The sequence below is a fragment of the Centrocercus urophasianus genome, unplaced genomic scaffold (assembly GCF_019232065.1).
Source record: "Centrocercus urophasianus isolate 14NV4802_14NV808 unplaced genomic scaffold, USGS_Curo_1.0 seq_15, whole genome shotgun sequence".
Lineage (NCBI taxonomy): Eukaryota > Metazoa > Chordata > Aves > Galliformes > Phasianidae > Centrocercus > Centrocercus urophasianus.
Window position 1 is genome coordinate 20,657,413 of NW_024884697.1, and position 18,292 is coordinate 20,675,704.

The window sequence follows — 18,292 nt, forward strand, 5'->3', positions numbered from 1 at the left end:
CTGTGAGGGTGGTCAGACACTGGAACAGGTTGCCCAGTGAGGCTGTGGATGCCCCCTCCCTTGAAGCATTCAAGACCAGGCTTTGAGCAATCTGGTCCACAGGGAGGTGTTCCTGCCTATAGTAGGGGTTGGAACTTGGTGATCTTAAGGGTCCTTTCCAACCCAAACCATTCTTATGATTAAATTTTCTCACTCTTTCTTCCTTTGCTGAAACTGCAGCAGAGGTTTGCTGCAGATTTCAAACCTGTCAACACCCGAATGTGTGACACCAGCTTTCAGCACACGTGCAGGAGCTGAGGGGCACGGTAACACACGGCAGGGAGAGAAGTGCTGCAGAATACATTTGCTGCAGCACAGAAAACTTTTCTGTAAACTCCACTCTGAAGTTGAGCAAAGCTGTTAGCAAGGAAAACAAGGCGACAGGGATTCGGACTTCACGAGCCTGCCGCGAAGCCACGAGGTGTCAGAGCACGAGAGGGGCCAGCGCGCACAGCGCGGCCCAGCGCAGCCGTGACAGCCTCGCGCCGGGGCAGCCCGCGCGCAGCAGACGCCCGCCTTGTGACGGGCGGCCCGGAGCGGCCTCCGAGCAGGAAGTGCTGCGTGCCGGTGCCGCCGCGCGCCCTGCCTCCCCCGGGCAGGCCAGTTCCGCCGGGCGCGGCAGCATGGCCGGGCTCGGGCCCGCCGCGCTGCTGCTGCTGCTGGGCGCGCTGCTGCTGCCCGGCCTGCCCGCGGAGCACGTCCCCGCGCTGCTGTGGTCCACGGGCAGGTAGGAGAGCGAGCGGAGGGACCCTGCCTCTCTGCGTGCGTGCGGCCGTGGGGGAAGCGTTTCTGCGTGACCGCCTGCGGCTGAGAACCGCCGGCAGTGAACCGAGCCGAGGAGCTGAGCCGAGGGAATCAGTTTGCCTCCTGGCACGCTACGTAACGGGACGGTTTGCCCGTTTTTGTCTGTGGTGTTGGTGTTCTGAACCGGGCGGTGGGACCCACGTTACTCAGCTCGCAAGTGGCTGGGCTCTGTTCACCCAGGCACCCCGAGCGCTGCTGCAGCTCTGCTGGCTTAAAGGCGTAGCGCGGGGCAGCGTCGCGGAGGAGCTGGCCAGGAGCTGCGGGCCGAGCTCACTGCTCCGGCTCCTCCACCGTGGTTTTTCTCTTCATTGTTGTTCTCCTTCTTCTTTCTTTTCCTTTCTTTCTTTCTTTCTTTTCTTTCTTTCTTTCTTTTTTTAATTTTAAATACAGTTCTTTTTTTTAGTAAGAAGAACTTCTCTGTGCATAGGCTTCACGTATTAGGAATAACTGAGTGTTATCTAATTTGCAGACCCTCCAATGGAGAGCTCCTGCGCTCTGCACAACGTGTGTTATACCAGTTCAGCAGCAGGCTTTCTCACTTTTCTCACAGCTGGGTTCTTACTCCTCTAATATGCACAGTCAGAATTTGGCACACTCCATCCAGGGGTTGGAGCAAGAAGGGAATCCATCAATGGTTTATTGGTGATAAGCGCCCTTTCAGCTGCTAGGGCCGCGCTCACTGCCTTTCAGGAGACTTTGAGCTGATGAAGGTGTTGAAGCATGGTGATCTATCTAAGTGCCACCAGGCAGACGGGCTGAATGCTGCCGTCATTCATCTCAGCGTACATCTCGTGTCTTTGGGCAAGATTACTGAAATTAAGGTCTCAGAGCTAAATCCTGCTGTCTTGTTGTGGTTTTCTTGCTGCCGTTGTTTTCTAGTTCTTAATGCAGTAGTTTTAAGACAGCAAAAAGAGAAATCTTATGACTATTAGCAGTTGTGCTGTTTGAGTTCTTCAGGGAATTCTTTTCCATGTATAGTGCCCTACAGACAAGCATGATACTCTTGTTTTTTCATGCTGAGAGACGCTGATAAATTGCATTTGAAGACATATAGGTAGGAGGTGCTTGTTGGGTTTCTTTTATGTGTGTCCTGGGCATTGTATTCTTTTCTCAGCGGTAATGAATACCAACTTTGATGTATGTCTGCCCATCTCTTAAAAGTTTCCAGAGTGTTCTTAAGCAGTTCCTCTGGCCAACGGCAGCCACAGCATACAAGAACCCCAAAACATTACCTTTTCAGTGAGTTTAATTAGGTAACTGACCTGTCCCATACCCCACATTCTCAAAAGAAATAAACAGATATTTCCACGTTAGGGTCTTTTGTATTCAAAGTACTTAATTTGTTCACCTTGATATAACTGACTAACGCGAGCTACCTCTATATTTAAAAACAAAGTAAGTGTTGGAGTTGTTCTTAGGATAAAAGTGATCTTGAGAGTTTGAGAAAAGACCAGTGCTGCCTTTGGCCTAGTTTATATAAATAATACGTGTGTTGTCAGTATAAGCAGGGATATAATAAGGGTATAACCAGTATAAGCATAACAGAGAGGTCGTAAAACAAACTTCCCACCAAGATGCAATTAGGAACTTGCTCTACTGCGGATTGTTCAGGTCTATACAAATATAGAGCAAGAAAATCAGGATGGTGGACTGTTTAAACCAGTTTTGTGTTTCCATCAATAGAAGAAGCGTTCCTCCTCCTATGACCTTTGTATTTTCAAAGGGGAAATTTTTGTGAGGGAAAAAATCGTTCTTGTGAAATCCTCTGAAGCTACAGGAAAGGAGATTTATGTTAGTTTATAAAATAAAGAGACAGCAACAGGAACTTCTGTTTGCACCTCGGTGTTTTGTGGCAATGTGTGGTTTTCAGTGGGTGTTCTACAGCCCCCTGCAATGTGGGAGCTATTGTTGAGAGTTTCAGGAGAGGTGACTGTGTAGAAGTACAGTAATTATCAGTGGATTTCTTTTCACTTTGTAAAAAAACACCTCCAATTTAAAACTTCGGTTTCATTCGTTGCCAGACAGGAGTTGAGATGCACCCATCTGTTCCATCACCATCTCCTGGGTTAACTGTCAGGATACCATATTGAATCCTTGAGGGATAATACAGTGTTTGTAAAATGGTATCTTTGAAGAGCTGCATTAGGAGAATGTGACGTTTTAAAATCTCTCATGTGTTATTGTACTGTGATCATGCTACTCAAGGTTAATATTAGATAACAGATGCAGAGGTTTTTTTGTTCGTTTTTTTTTATACCAAACAGCAATCTTCCCCCATTGCACCCAGGAAGATGAAGGGAATAAGACAGTAGGTCACAGTGTCCTGCTTTTCACAAAGAGATACCAAATTATCAGTGGACATTTTCCGAAATAACTTTGCCCTGGGAAAATTAGTGTTATCTTAAATCAGACTTCAAGCTGAAGCCGTTAATGCTGCTGCTTTCCAGAGCAGGAGGGATGGGGGGAGGTTCCTCTTACATGTGATTCAGAACGGAAACATGATTTAGCCATTTTGTAACAATATTCAAAAGAATTTCTTTCTCTCCACAGATTAGAGAGAGCCTGAGGAAATAAATTCATTAAAAGTAGCTTCTGTGATTGCCCTTCATGTGTCTCTTTTAGACTGTTTTTTGCTTGTAGTCACTGAGAATTTATTACTACCTTCATTTATGCTGTGCTGTGAATCTTTTTCTGGTGAATCCAGATTACAAGTGATTTTGAGAAAGTGTTAGTGCCAAATGGGACATATGCCATGCTTCCTAAAGCTGTAAGGAATTTACTGAAAAATCTTGCTGGGAGGAGGTGTAGTTTGGAAAGGAGACGTGAAAACAGAGAATGATTTCAGCTGTAAGTTTTCTGGACTTCTCTGCAGATGCTCTGAGCCTGTTTGTTTGCTTGAGGAGCCCTTTGGATTAATTTTTGCAGTCACCAGTTGTCACTGTACTGGTGCTGCTAGGATTGGTGAGCTTTTTGTATAGAAAACCATTTCCAGAATTTTATTAATGAGCTTACTGGCTTCTTCTGTGCAGGGGAAAACGTTATTTCTTATGTGGTGATCTAATGTGGTCATAGTGACAGGAGTAACTTGTAGGCAGGAGTTCAGAATACAGCTGCTGAGTAAGTGCGTACTGCTGACAACAGGGCTGAGTGAGGAAGCCCTGCTTGTTTACTGTCTGTCCTCTCGAAGGTCCAGATAGAAGAATTCTTGAAATCTTTGCTCCCTCTTCTACCTAGGAGGAAGACAGATCAGAAAATGTATCCCAGCTTGGTAGTAGTCTGCATGCTTAGACTTCTTTTTCTGCCCAAGTAGTTAAGAGCAAGAAGGAAGCTCCAAAGTGTAGTTTTGGAGGAAGCAAAACGTAGCTACCTCCTTTGTTTACCACACTGTCTGGCTAGAGTGCAGCTGAGCATTGAGCTTCTGCATTTCTAGCCCGAGGAGAGTGCGAGCATTAGCAGAGGTCCCTGTGGCTGAGGCATGACTGTACTGCAGGAGGCAGGGCCTGCTGGGGCTGCAGACAGCTGTGCTGCTCTGGGCATCACATTTTGTGTGAGCCATCAATTAATAGCAGCAATCGATACGTGTGTTGGCCCGCTGCCTACCTCATCCTCTGCCATCCCTCACTCAGACGCTGCTAGAGGTGAAGAGTTCAAAGGAATAGTTGGGTTCGTTGCAGGCAGTAATGCACACCCTCAGCATATCCACCAAGTGGGCCCATATCTCCGTTTCATTCTGCACTTGACAGTAAGCAGCCAGCAAAACACATCTGACATTTCCCATCTGACCCATGGTGAGAGTTGCACCACAGTATGGGCTCCTTAGGTGAGGCACACCGAAGCACCTGGCAGGATAGTGAAGAGAAGCAAAATAAGCATATCATATGGGGAATAGGAGGGTTAGACAAACACTGTATTATAATAGAATTATTGGCCAGCTGATGGAGATTTATTTTTCTAATGATGCCACCGGAGCTCTTAAAGTTGATGTCTGAAAGCTAAAAGGTCTCACAAAAGGTGCTTTTCCAGGTTATGTAGCCAGCAAGGGCTGCTCTAAGGAACAAGGAAGCCTTAGAAGCAAAGAATGTTTTAAAACAGGATCATTAAATTTCGGAGGGTTTTAAGACAAAAGCCTTTGCTGTTGTGCTGCTGCAAATGAATTAGTTTTGTTTCATGTTCTCTCTGTTACTTTTTTTACTTAATTGCAAATCCAGAGGGTTCTCAAAGTCTTCAAGTTTTTTTTATGCTAGGCATGTAAAAGATCAGTTATCTGATTTGCAAAAATAAGTATAACAAGGTATTCACTGTAATTTCCTTTCATACAAACCATTCTTTCACATTTCCCATTGAATCTATCTTTTTTTCCTTCAGTATTACTAGTATTTCAGTGTGGCCACGCACTCCTTTAATGTCACTGTAAAACGTCGCTCAGTTATTGAATTCAGAATCTTCAAGAGTTTTTCTTTTTCCTTCAAATACTTTATTCTTAAAGTTTGTATTTAAATCTCTGACATCCTGAGGTCAGCTTTCTTGAGAAGTTAACATGTCTATTGCAGTTTCTAAGCTCATGGTCTTCAGAAATACAAATTAATGTGGATTGCCAAGCACAAATGAACATAGAAATGAAGGAGCTGAGGAAAACTAAGAAAATGTTGAATGGCAGTTTCTGTTGAGCAAGAAGAAATTTCCTTCCTGCATAGTAAGTTTTACATCTAAAGCTGAAAAACAGGCAAGAGGCATTCTAGAATCCAGTTTGAACACCTGCAGCACCTTGTCTTGGAAAAGTCCCCCAGAAATAGTGTGGGCTTTAGTACTTTCCCAAATCTGAAGAGAGTTAGATATCTTCTGCTGCACAATTATGTCTTTTTTATCTCTGCTGTAGGTGCGGTTGGCAGCTTTTGATTCCCTCCCTGCCGTCTTCATTCGAACCATCAGCAAGCCTTGAAGTGCGATATGGGTTTTCCCTATCTGAGAAATGACATAGAATGCCCCTCTATGTTCATTGCCCCCACTCTGCCTCCATCTCTAGATGAAAGCAGAAAACATGATGAAAACAAAGATTGTTTTCATTCATAAACGAACCGAAAGGGTCATTTCGGAGTCGCTTTTGGGTTAGAAAATACCGTCAGTTCGGCATGTCAATTCACTAAGTTGTGACCATTGTAATAGCTGATGTTATATTCTGTTAGCAAATAGCTCCATTCAGAGGGACCAACGTACCAGATTTTCAGGCCTTAGCAAATCATATGTGCTTGTGGAAGAGGGGAGCTAAAGCTTCTCGGTCTGAGTTTTCTGCAGCACAACGATGCTGCCTTGGTCAAGTCACCCGGGACAACATTTTTCGTATTAAATTTTATCCCTGTACACCCAGAGTGCGTACTGCTAAAATCCCAGTCAGGTGCTGAAAGAATAATGCCAGCTCCAGTTTTGCCCATAACTGCTCTTTTTTTTTGTAATAAAACTAAGTGGCCAGGTTATTTCTCTGTCCAGTCCTCCTGAAGACAGATTAGCAAAAGATCTGTAGGCTTTTCTCAGTATCATTTGCCATTCTGTTCACAAGAGCTCCTGCTTCTGGGAGGGTGTTTTACTCTGAGCTGCCTCTACAGAGATGGTTGTTTTCCATGAAAGCCTTAATGAGAGAGGCATGTATTGAATGATAATCATTAACTTAATAGAAGGTTTTTGAAAAAAATGTGATAACTTCTGGTCTGGCCTGACCTGTGTTGCTCTTTAGCCATCAAGGTGACTGATGGCCCTGGAAATAATACTGGGAGTTGGGATTCCCTGTGGGACCTCTCCCAATGGTTTTCAACATATCCTTCGTTCTATTTGATAGCTAATGTTTTGAAAGATGTAGGTGTGATGTTGTATGCAAACAAGAAAAGTTAGTAGAGAATAATTGTATCTTGTCTGGACAAATGCTGTAATCCAGTTAACAGGATAGGGATGTAAATGGGCAAATTCTTTTAAGTGGAATAAGAGTAAACTGAACCGTAAACCTGATCTTAATCCAAAGGCGATGATATCGTGAACTAGTTCTGTACGTTTGAAGAAAGAAGCTGTGTCATCACTGGCAGCAAATTTAATGTTTAAAAAATTATTTTCTTTGCAGATCCCAGTGGAATCCAGACCCTGCTTTGCATGAAGGACACATTGTCTCAGCACAGGAGCTGGCTGTACTTCTGCAACCTGTTTTTACTCCAAATCCCAGCAACCTTGTTTTGTTCCTTCAAGAGAGGGTATGTAACATTAATTCCTTTTCCTTTACCAGCGCCAAGTGTAAGTCTGTATCTGAATGAGATAATGTGGCTCCTTCTCACCAATCTGCTCTCTGTTTTTCAGCTTAGCATAGACGATTTCACCTACTACAGTGAATCCTGTGGTAACAAGAATCCATTTCAAAATGTTCAGGCAAGCATTTCTCTCTTTTACTTCCTTGTATGCATGTTTTTTAAATTGAAAATTATGTAAGAAGGATGCAAACAGACAATATCTGCCAATTTATTTATTGAGATTATTTCAGTTTCAGCATATGGGCTAAAGAAAAACAATCAAGTATGCAGAAATGTCTTTTGCGGCTATTTTATTTCAAAACACAGGTTTTCAGAATTATCTTAACTGAAAAAATTGTTTCTAAGCATGTTGCAATTTTGAATAATGAAAAGCTATGTCTAGACATAGGCATAAGTCCCAGACTGACACCCCAGAATAGTGTTTTGAAGCCACACAAAGAAAAGTAGTAAGGAATCAGGGATGTACTCCAGATTTTCAAAACTGAATACTTATTTTATTTTCATGCAAAGTGAAGCTGACTTGTCTCATCCAGACAGCTAATTTATTCCAAGAATCATAGAAATATACTGAGCTGGAGGGAGCCCATAAGAATCATCAGGTCCAGCTCCTGGCTTCACACAGGATCACAGGAAAAGATGCGTGAGAGCATTGTCCAAATGCTTCTTGAACTCTGAAAAGCTCAGTGCCATGACCAATTCTGAGGAGAAGTTTCTGAACACCCTCTTGATGAAGAATTTTGTACTGATTGCTAGCTTGAATTTCCCCTGTCGCAGCTCCATGTCATTCCCTGTTTGAATAATGTGAATATCTGCCTAGATACTGGATTGCTTTAATATTTGTGCTACTTCAGTAATCCAAAATAAACTCTAGGCACAGAATCTGAGCTGGTCATGAGTGTAAACTTCTATTCCCAGTGAAGAGGTTTATAGATTTTTTGCTCAGTATCTCTGGTTGTACTTACTTGACAGTTTATTGAATTGTAATTGGAAAAGGGAAGTGTTCTCACCTGAAAATCATTAAGGCATTCCTGTGGGCAGTGCAGGAGGGGCAGAGCTAATAGCAGTATAACTTATATCAAAGCACACAAAGTGTTAATTCCTAGGCACCACACAGCAAGCTGTATGTACAATCAAATACATAAATATTCACATATTACCTGTCTCTTTACCTATCCTGTGTAGGAACCTCACATCTTCATTGTATCCCTACTAATAACCTTCATCTCTTTGCCATATGACAGCATTTTAACCTCGATGCTGGAACAAAAACAACTATTCAGTGTATGTACATGGCTTTTTTGAGGAATGAATAGGGGTAACACTTATATGTAGGGTAAGGATTAGTGACTCCATCCTCAGGCAGATGTATTGGTACTTATCTGAAGTGCTGTACTTTCTCTGGGTTTCAAATCTGTGCACAATGGTGTCTGAACCAGTTTTGTGTTTACATAGTCGTAAAGCTGGTTTGATCTTATAATTAAGAAGCTGTGTGTATATGACTGCTGCAAGTCCCTAATGATGTAATGGTCTACATCCAGTCATCACATTTAAGTAAATCTTTGGTCTGTATCTGGCAGAAGAAAGCTTTGAATTCACATTCTCAGCAAGCTTAAAGATCATCTAATCATCCAGTTCCATGCTGAGTGCAACAAAGACTACAAAAATATGCTCAGTAGCTATCACATTGGTTGTGCTCCAGTTGAGTTACTTTGGGAAAGAAATCCCTTCTTAATCATGCTATAAAAGACTGTAATATTCACAGAACAGTGGACAAAGAAAAGGTCAGATCTGGATTTTTTCACTGGGGAAATTAGAATCTTTCATGTTGCATAATCTGAAAGTTTTATACCTTCACAATCTAAGCTATATAAGTGATTCATTAAACTATTATAGATGTTCTGTATTACTCCAGCATCTTGCTGTTAAACTTCAGCTATCCAAATTTATTCACAAACAAACCAGAGATCTCATTTAGAGAGTGTATGTGCATGTAGCAGCACGTGTACTACAAAAAGAATGCAGTATTTGTAAGAGTTATAGACATGTAAACCACATGTGCAGATATTAGATTTGTTCAGCTACATTGATGCTGCTTTGAACTTTCAAAATCAGTGGTTTTGTATGCAATAAAAGAATTCTATTTCCAGTTAATATAGAAAGGAATTTTGTAGATCATTTATCTTAAACATTCAATAACTTCTTAATTAAATAATAAAGTACAAAGATTATCATTTGGGGATTTTTTTTTTTTGTGTTAAGTAGTCACCTATTCTACAAACTGTTTTTCTTTAATATTAGCATTGGCTTTCCCCAGGCAATAACTGAACATCTTAGGACTGCATTGTACAGTAGCAAACTACAATTAGTTGCCAGCTGGGTGGCTGCATAATTATTATTGTAAGTCACTGCCTACTGTGGTTCTGGATCTCCGTCATATCATCATTCAGTAGTCATTTCTCTAGACTGTGGAGTACTATTCAGTCACATTCAGCATAGAGGCCCCAACTGTAGTAGTTTTGATCGTCTTTGTTGCCATTCCATGCACCTCTTTTAGTTTTATGGTTTTGTTCAATTTTGGGGTTATTTCTGTTGACAAAGGAACATGCAGAACTGCATATGCATCAAGAGATCAGTGTGTCATAATTTATTCAGTCTCATGATGATTTGTTTTGTTCAGTCCTCAGTATTTTCCATCAAAACCTCCTAGTATTTTATTTTGTTTTGATGACTGTCAACCACTGATCTGATATTAAGTTTCGTGTGTGAAGAACGACACTCAGTTCTCAATTCTCACACCTACCTTCAAAAAAACCTGAACAGTGAGATCTGTAAACAAGTCGTGGTGCTTCTTGCAGTATTTCACTCACGAGAGGTCCTTCAAGGGACATTACAGAAGGCAAATTAATCCGAGCGATTTAGCCATAGGTACATTAAAAATTCTCTTGTCAGTGTAGGAATTTGTGCTATCAGTCCTCAGGTCAATCGGAGGATTTTTTTTTCCAGTGCCAGGTGTTTCTCAGTAGTCCTCTTCATTCTCTGTCCTCTTCTGGAGGTTTGGTATTTTGAATTCTCGTGGTACTTGAAATGCCAGAATGCCTGAAGCAACATACTGGTATTTTAAGAGCAAGTGTGCAGTGGTCAAATGTCAAGACGCATGTGATCAAAATGTCTGTCTGATGCTAATGAGGAAATATCCAGCTGTGTGTGCTCTTTGAATGGAAAATGGTTGAATACAAGTGGCTGGAAGCTGAGACAGATGGCACTGCAGGATTGGTTAGGAGCAGAGGCACAGTTCAGACATTACTCAGTAATTATGCATTTTATCTCTTATTCTATAATAAATGAGTAAACTGCTTAATATATATCCTTGATAGAACTGGCTGGCATTCTGGCTGCTGCTAAGCAGTGGAGGATTCAAATATTTTAAATAATAATCATAAAAACAAATAAATAATTGACAATTGGACTGTTGCTCAGGATTTTAGCTCTGAATTCGTACATGCAAAACAAACTAAAAGGGAATATATCATTCTTTCCTTCTAGAAGGTGCTAAGCACCCTGTTCAAAGATTTGTAAATGAGATCAGTGTTTTCTGTTCTATTTTAGTTTCTGTTCTGGTTTTTCTATCAGTATGGCAAATCAGACAATACCACATAATCCTCCTGTATGAGCATCTATAGAAATATGGAAAAAACTAACCTTTACTTAGGAAGGAAAACGTGCAAGCATTTAGAAAGGAACTGAGGAGGCCAGAAAAGTGGTAGGCAGTCAGAGAACAGACAAAAAGAAAAAAGAGTAGGAGGAGAAAAGTGTTAGCAACACCACAACACTTCTGTCACTAAGTGGGAGAAAAAGAATCTCAAACAACTCAGATATTTGAATGTTGGATCAAGTGACAGACTTGATCTAGGAGTTAAATATAAAAAATGAGAAAGCAAAGTTAACAAGTTGTAAACTAGAACTCAGGAAAAGAAATCTTCAAATCTTCATATGAAATTTTGTGTACATCAATTTTGATCCTTCTCAACTCTCTGTCATTTATGTTCCTATCCAGAATTTTCCAAGTGTTTTTTATCATTCAGAAAAATCTTTGGGAAGGTATTTTTCAGCAATGCAGGCTTGAAATTTATAGAATGAGAATGACTAAAATGCATTTCACTCAAGTGTTTTCATCATAAACTCAACTATGAGAATTATAATAGATACCCTGACATTTCTTTATCTGAGCCGGCTCAGCCTGAGCCTTATAATTTGTGTTTTGAATGAATAGACAGGGTACACAATATGAAGTCTGTGTGTGCCTCCATACCAAGAATAGTTCAGTTCAGTTGGGAGGGACTTTCAAAAGTCCAACTGCCTGACTTCTTCAGGGCCAGTCAGGAGTTAAGGTGAGGTATTGTCCAGATATACCTTTAACACTCACGGGCATCATCTGCCACTGTAGGAAGTCTTTTCCAGTTTCTAATGTGAGGAAATTTTTCATACTGTCATGTCTGAATCTCCCCTGGTGCATCTTTGTTCTGTTCCTGTGCATCCTATCATTGGATCCCAGAAGCAGAACTTGGCACCACCCTCTCCAGTTCCCTTCCTCAGGAAGCTGCAGAGAGCAGTGAGGTCGCCTGTTGGCCTCCTCTTCTCCAGTCCAGACAGCCCAGGTGTCCTCAGCCTCTCTTCTCGTTGGACATGCCTTCCAGCCCAGTCACTGGCTTTGTTGCACACCTCTAGGTAATTTCAAGGACCTTAATGTCTTTTCTAGATTGTGCAGCCCAGAACTGCACACAGTATTTAAGGTGAAATAACACCAACACTAAATATAGTGGGAGAATAGTCTCTTTGGACCAGCTGGATATGCTGTTTAATGCTTCCCAAAATGTGTTTTGTCCTCTTGGCTGTTGGCACACTGCAGGCTCTTGCTGAATCTGCTGTCATCAGCATCCCTAGATCCCTTCCTGCTGAGTCCTGCTCTGTCCCACGTGCAGAATCTGACATTTTTCCTTTGATGAAATAACTTGATATCACTGCTGATCACTCAGTGCTTCAATCTGTCAGATCCCTCTACAAGGCCTCTTGTCCCTCCAGGGAGCCGACAGCACCTCCTAGTTCAGTGCCATCAGAAAACACACTGAGAATGCATTCTACTCCTGCGTCCACACCATTGATAAAAATATTGAACAGAACTGGCCCTGGAATTGAGACCTGGGGTATGCCATTAGTGACCACCTGCCAGCCTATTCACTACAGCACACTGAGCATTGCCATTGAAACAGTTCATCACCAGCATAGTGCAAACCTGCTTATCTCAAAGTTGGGCAATAGGCAGAAGAATGCCATAAAGGATAGTATCAAAGGCTTTCCTAAAATCTAGAAGTATTGTGTCCATGAACATCATCACCAGACAGATAACCTTACCACAGAAGGCAGGACTTTCCTTTCTTGAACCCATGCAGGTAACAGCTTTGTTCTGTAGTTGCCTTTCTTTAACCCAGGTTAATTCTCCCCATAACTTTTCCAGGCTTATTATCTCTATATATTATATCAAATTATATATCTCACTGAGATAAGATTAACAGGTCTTTGCCTTCCTGGGTCTTAAAGGAGCTCTGCACCTTTCTTGTGCTGGGGGCCCAGGCCTGGACGCAGTACTCAAAGTCGTTTCAGGCGGAGTTCCTTGTTTAGCTAAGCCAGTCTTCTGCTCTGCTTTCTTGACTTGTGATACAATGAGATTACATGCTTGTGGGCTTTTAAGAAGTGGTTCTTGAAAAGCAGCCAGCTGTCCTGGATCCATAAACCCTCTCAAGCAGATCCCCCAGGCACAATGTGAGCTAGCTCCTTGGATGCTTAAGGTTTGCACTCTTAGAGTTCATGGTGACAATTCTTGTGTAGATTCTAAAATATGCAGATTTATGTAATTAATAGTTACAAATTAGATATCTATCTGTACTGCTTGCTACACCACTAGCATGTACACAAAGGAAGGTAATTTGGTAAGTGGAGTATGACTCCCTACTAACTAGAGCTGATGGAATGTGAAGTTTCCAACATTGATGTTTTTCATTAAGAGGTCATTTAGTTCTTGTGTGATGGCCCTCTGATGCCTCATCTTTTTGCCTCGTATTCTCCAGTACACTCCCCACCTTCTTCTTCAGCTTGAGAACTTCTACACCAGCTGCCTCTCCTTTCCCATTACACTCATTGAAAGGACAGTAAGATTTTGAGGTCACAGTGTGTCTTAAGCTTGCTCCAAAACAGTGCAGGCATAAGAGTGATGGAGATGTCAGTTCACTGCACCTTTCCAGGAGCAGCCTGCAACCAGCATCAGGCTGGTGAGAGCTCATCTAGTGTTACCACACTGTTTTCTCACCTTGAGTATTAAATGAAGGATAGAGAAAAAAAATAGTTTGTGATTAGTATTAACTTATTAAATAAACTGTCCATAAATTTGTTACAGGAAATTCTTCAGTCTTCTCCTTCATCTTTAGTTTTGCCTGCTGTTGACTGCAAGGCTACCAGGGATCTCTTGAGCTTTCTTCAGGCATCAGGAGATTGGAATTTGCAAAACTTGACAAATCTTGATATCTCTCAGCTGGAAGTGAATACATCTAAACCAAACTTACTTGTAATTCAGCTACAACCACTTACCAGGTAGGACCTTGTCACAAACACGTTTACCCAAATGTATGCAAGATTTTTACTGCTTTTTGAAAATATCTGTTGTATTCAGGAAATGTAAAAGTCCGAAGAGTAGTTTACAGAGTTAACAAAGTTATTTTTCCAGCAAATGTGAATTCAGTGTTTTTTAATGTCCTCTGATGGGTTATAATAACTGAATTACATTGAGAAAGTCAGTCAGGCATTACTGTTTTGTCTGCTTCATTATATGAGAACAAAGGGACAACTAATAAACTAAATGGCAGCATACTTTAAGCAGAAAAGCTGAATTATTTTATGCAACATGTGATTAACCTGATGAATTAATTGCTAGAAGACATTTCAGGGGTCAAAGAACTGGCAGGAAAGATAAACAAATAAACATCCAAGCATCCTAGAATTTAATATGAATAATGAGACTAGTTTTCATCAATCTTAAAGGAATAGGAAGCCTATAAAGCTTCCTGTTTCCTGACCTGTAACAACTGCTGCCTAATGGAGGCAGTCTGTCCCTTCAGGTGAATGCTAGTGCCTGACTGTTACCTGCAGGGCTTTTACACTGCTGGGGGTTGACTGGTATAGAGCACTCCTGGTCACAGGATGTGGGTCATGGAGCTGATCTAGATTAACAACCATCAAATGCAAGGAAATCTGGGGAGAGAATGGTCAAAAGAAGATCAGTAATTAATCTGTCTTCTCTGCAGATAAGGAAGTCTTAGGTTTTGGAGGAATCAGCTAAAGATGTGGTCCTCGTATGAACTGCTTTGCAGAAGGAGAAGTTCATAAGGAGGAGATGAGAAAAAGATGAAAAAATATTGTAGTCTGCTGAAAGTGACATGCTGATTAGTATGTACCTGTATACATTTCTGATTCACACTGTTGTGTAGCAAAAAAATTTAATTATCTTTCTCCCACTTCTTTGTAGTGATTTAAATGAGATTTCCACCCTGGAAGCAATTGCTGAAAATGGTAAGCAATATAGCCAGGACGTAGCAAACATTTCACCACTTAAGCCTGTTTTTGCTTGAACGGATTGTATTTCCTGTTTTTTCCAGATTTTGTTGTAATACTGTTTAAAGCTTTTTCTGCCATCTATGTACCTATAAGCAGCCAATTATCATCCTGTTGAAGTACTGAGTAATTCAGAATCCACTGAAATGGATACATCTCTGTGCCCTGAAATGTGGTGATGATTCACCTCTGCCGTAGGCATCCCAAATCCCTGCAATGGGCATGGCACCTCCCACCAGATCAGGCTGCTCAGGGGCCCATCCAACCCAGCACTGAACACATGCCAGGGATGAGGCACTCACAGCTTCTCTGGACAACCTATTTCTGTGCATCACCAGCCTCTGTGTAAAGAATGTCTTTAAAATATTTTAAATCTACCCTCTTTCAGTTTAAAACCATTACTGTTCAGTTCTTCCTTCTTGTCTCCAAAAGCTTTGGCTTAATGTCAGCCTTGGCTAAACATTACCTTCTTTTTTATGGGACATTTTTTTCATCAGCTGCACAAGCACAAGAACAGGCCTCCCAGATCCTGCTTCAGGCTGCTTTTGTTTTGGAACAGTAAAGTTAAGGGGAGACCTTTGGAATGACTCAGGAACAGGCTATACCAGCTTTGTGGTTAGTTTCAATTACCTGCTATCAGGAAGAAGGTGTGTGGATTGTGGAAGATGTGCTGCTTCATATGACCAAGTGCAAAATCTTCACACTGTGTTCAGTTGCAGTTATGCTCTAGAAAAGTGATAGTGTGGGCTGAATTCTCATGTTCTGGCACATCTGCCAAATTGGCCATTGAACACTTGCTGAGTAGAACCTGCAGATATCATCAGCTGTAAGTTTTAAATCACATGCAAGCTGAGCTGCAGTTCCTTAAAGTTATCCTACTTGAAGTCTATGCAGTGGAAAGGACAGACTCGAGTGGGTGACTGCAGAACTGCCAGAGGAGGGTCCCAAATCATGTGGTCAGGCAGGTGTGGGTGTCCAAGCACTTGCTGCAGCAGGAGCATAGCCATTTGCAGAGTACTGTTGCCAGGACATCTGTCAAGGTCGTAAGGGCTTGCAAGGCCATGAGTTATTGGTGTGAGTGCTGCTAGCACTATCTGGATAAGCAACCAAAAATACTGTGTGTCACATACCTGTAAGGTGACAAGAGAATTGTTAACCAGTACAATGCTGCTTGTAATTTTTGAACAGTATTAACTGTAAACCCATAGTAAATGAGGGCAGATCTCTATTATGCTGCCTAGACGTTCACAAAGACTCATGTTTGTCACATCAACTTAATTCCTTTCTGCTGTAGAGGGTTTTAAAATCTGCTGTAATAAGACGTCAGAGAAATCTCTCCTGCTGTTTTACTCACTGCAGACAGCAATCTCTGTCAGACAGAGCAAATGGGTTCAGATTCTGCCCAAAGGAAATGTGCGGTTCTGAGCACTCTAGAAGCTAGAATAAGCAGGAGTTTTAGCACGTCATTAAAATGAGACTCATTACAAAATCCAAACTGGAATTCAGAATTCAAACCTGCTTAAACTTCTGCAGATTCAGAATTATTTCCAGTCTCTCCCTTCATACATGCCTAGATAGACAGATATTGGGTAATTTCTATAAAACAGTTGCTAGAAATACTATTTCTTCCTCTCTCTCTTTTTTTTTTTTTTTAATTGTAACAAGGTTTTTAGAGAATGGATCCTCCTTTGTCAGCCAGGCTGTACATTTCTTCTCTCTTTTTGCTTTTTTTTTTTGTGTGTGTGTGCGTGTGCTGCTTTTCAGTATTTCTTTCTTTCATTTGCATGAAATAGTTTGAGATTGTTACTCAGGTTTTGCCAGTTCTCCTAAATATTTCTCTGCACAGGAGAAGGTTGAACTATGCCTTATCAGTCTTACCTGTTGTGTGCAGTGTACCTCAGAATTAATGTCAAAGCTGCTTGTGACTCTGTGTGTAAGATGAGGCTCTTTAATTCTTTTGTGTGTATTCTTCTTTCTGCTCTGATCTCAGTTTATCCCTTTTTCCACTCTCTCCTCTCCCATTCCCCATCCATCTTGCTCTATTCTTTTCTTTCTCTCTTACCTGTAGTGTATATTCTTTATTTCTTTTTCCTTTTCTCCTTCCAGAACATTGCTTCTCAGTTCCTCTATCCTTTCCATCCATGTATGAAAGCATGCAACGAAAGTAAAGTAGAATAGAAATTAATAACAGCACTAATCCTGCAGTCCCTGGTGAAATTCAGGGGACATGCCTTCAATGAGACGGAAAGTTTTAATCCTTCCACCAGAGCATAGCATGCAATTGAGCTAACTGCAGAGAGTTATTCTGGACAAACTGTTTCACATTCATAGACCTACACAGTGTTTCTTTGATCCATACTGGCTAAAATACCTGCAATAATGCCACTCTAAAATCCCTCTAACATTAATATCACCATCTGGAGATGCCTCTTTTTCTACTACAGAAGGAGGCTGGATTAACTAATGTTCCTGTGTAGGCAAACAGTTTCAGTACTTCAAGATAGAATGGACAAATCTTGACCGTTTTTTCTGGGAGATCTGCAAACACTTCATTAGCAAGGTATCTGGCTCGGGAGAATCTTATCACATACAAAGAAAGATCTATTTCAATTTTACTATGAATGAATGAAGAAATTTCCTCTAGAATCTTCCCAAAGGCCAAAGCTGTAGATTTTAGCAGTAACTATAGTTACATGTAGCTCCTTAGTGAAGCAAAATGTAAATAGTGTGTTATTTTATAAGGCAATCAGTTGTTTTAATGGAAGGAAAAAAACCCACAATCTGCATTTTTCAATGCAGTATTTTCCTTCCTGTAAGTTCTGGCTGAGGCTGCTGAGAATTTCTGATGAGCTACTCTCAGTGCATGTAGATTTGCATACTAATCTACATTACGTAATTCCTTGGACAACTACACCCAGTATAATTTCACTTGTAGTGTATAGGCATTTGATTTTCTGACCAAGTCTGTTTCTTATTTAATAGTAGATGTTTTTATTGATAAGTTTTTAGAAGGAAACTTTACACAGCTATGATTCTTGACTGACATGAGGAAATCAGCTTGCAAACAAGCTGTTATACAACCTCACATAAAAAGTAATACTTATATTTTCACAAAAGCTAGGCATTTTACTCAGTCAGGAAGCCACATTCACAACTCAGATGGTTGTGATCAGTGGCATGATTTCCAGTTAGAGGCTTGTAGCTGGAGGTGTTCCCCAGGAGTCAGTACTGGGTCCCATCTTGTTCAGTTTCTTCACTGATGGCTGAATGAAGGGATAGAGTGCACCCTTAGAAGGTTTACTGATGACACAAATCCAGGATGAGTGGTTAACACACAGGAAGGCTATGCAACCAGTCAGTGATTCTTGAACAGGCTGGGGAGTTCGGTTGAGAGGAGCCTGATAAGGTTCAACATGGGCAAGTGTAGAGTCCTACATCTGGGGAGGAATAACCACCGTGCATCAGTACAGTTTAGGGGCTGACCTACTGGAAAGTAGCTCAGC

At 41.3% G+C, this 18,292-nt stretch overlaps 1 protein-coding gene across 1 annotated transcript in view; it reads left to right on the top strand.

Moving 5' to 3' along the window:
* The first annotated feature begins 662 nt into the window (after positions 1–662).
* Positions 663–18,292, top strand: part of LOC122158781 (V-type proton ATPase subunit S1-like) — a 48,741-nt gene continuing 31,111 nt past the window's right edge. Inside the window, exons 1-5 of the mRNA XM_042815775.1 lie at positions 663–766; positions 6,950–7,076; positions 7,180–7,248; positions 13,579–13,772; positions 14,704–14,747. Coding sequence (XP_042671709.1) covers positions 663–766; positions 6,950–7,076; positions 7,180–7,248; positions 13,579–13,772; positions 14,704–14,747 — 538 coding nt within the window. The remainder of the gene's footprint in view (positions 767–6,949; positions 7,077–7,179; positions 7,249–13,578; positions 13,773–14,703; positions 14,748–18,292) is intronic.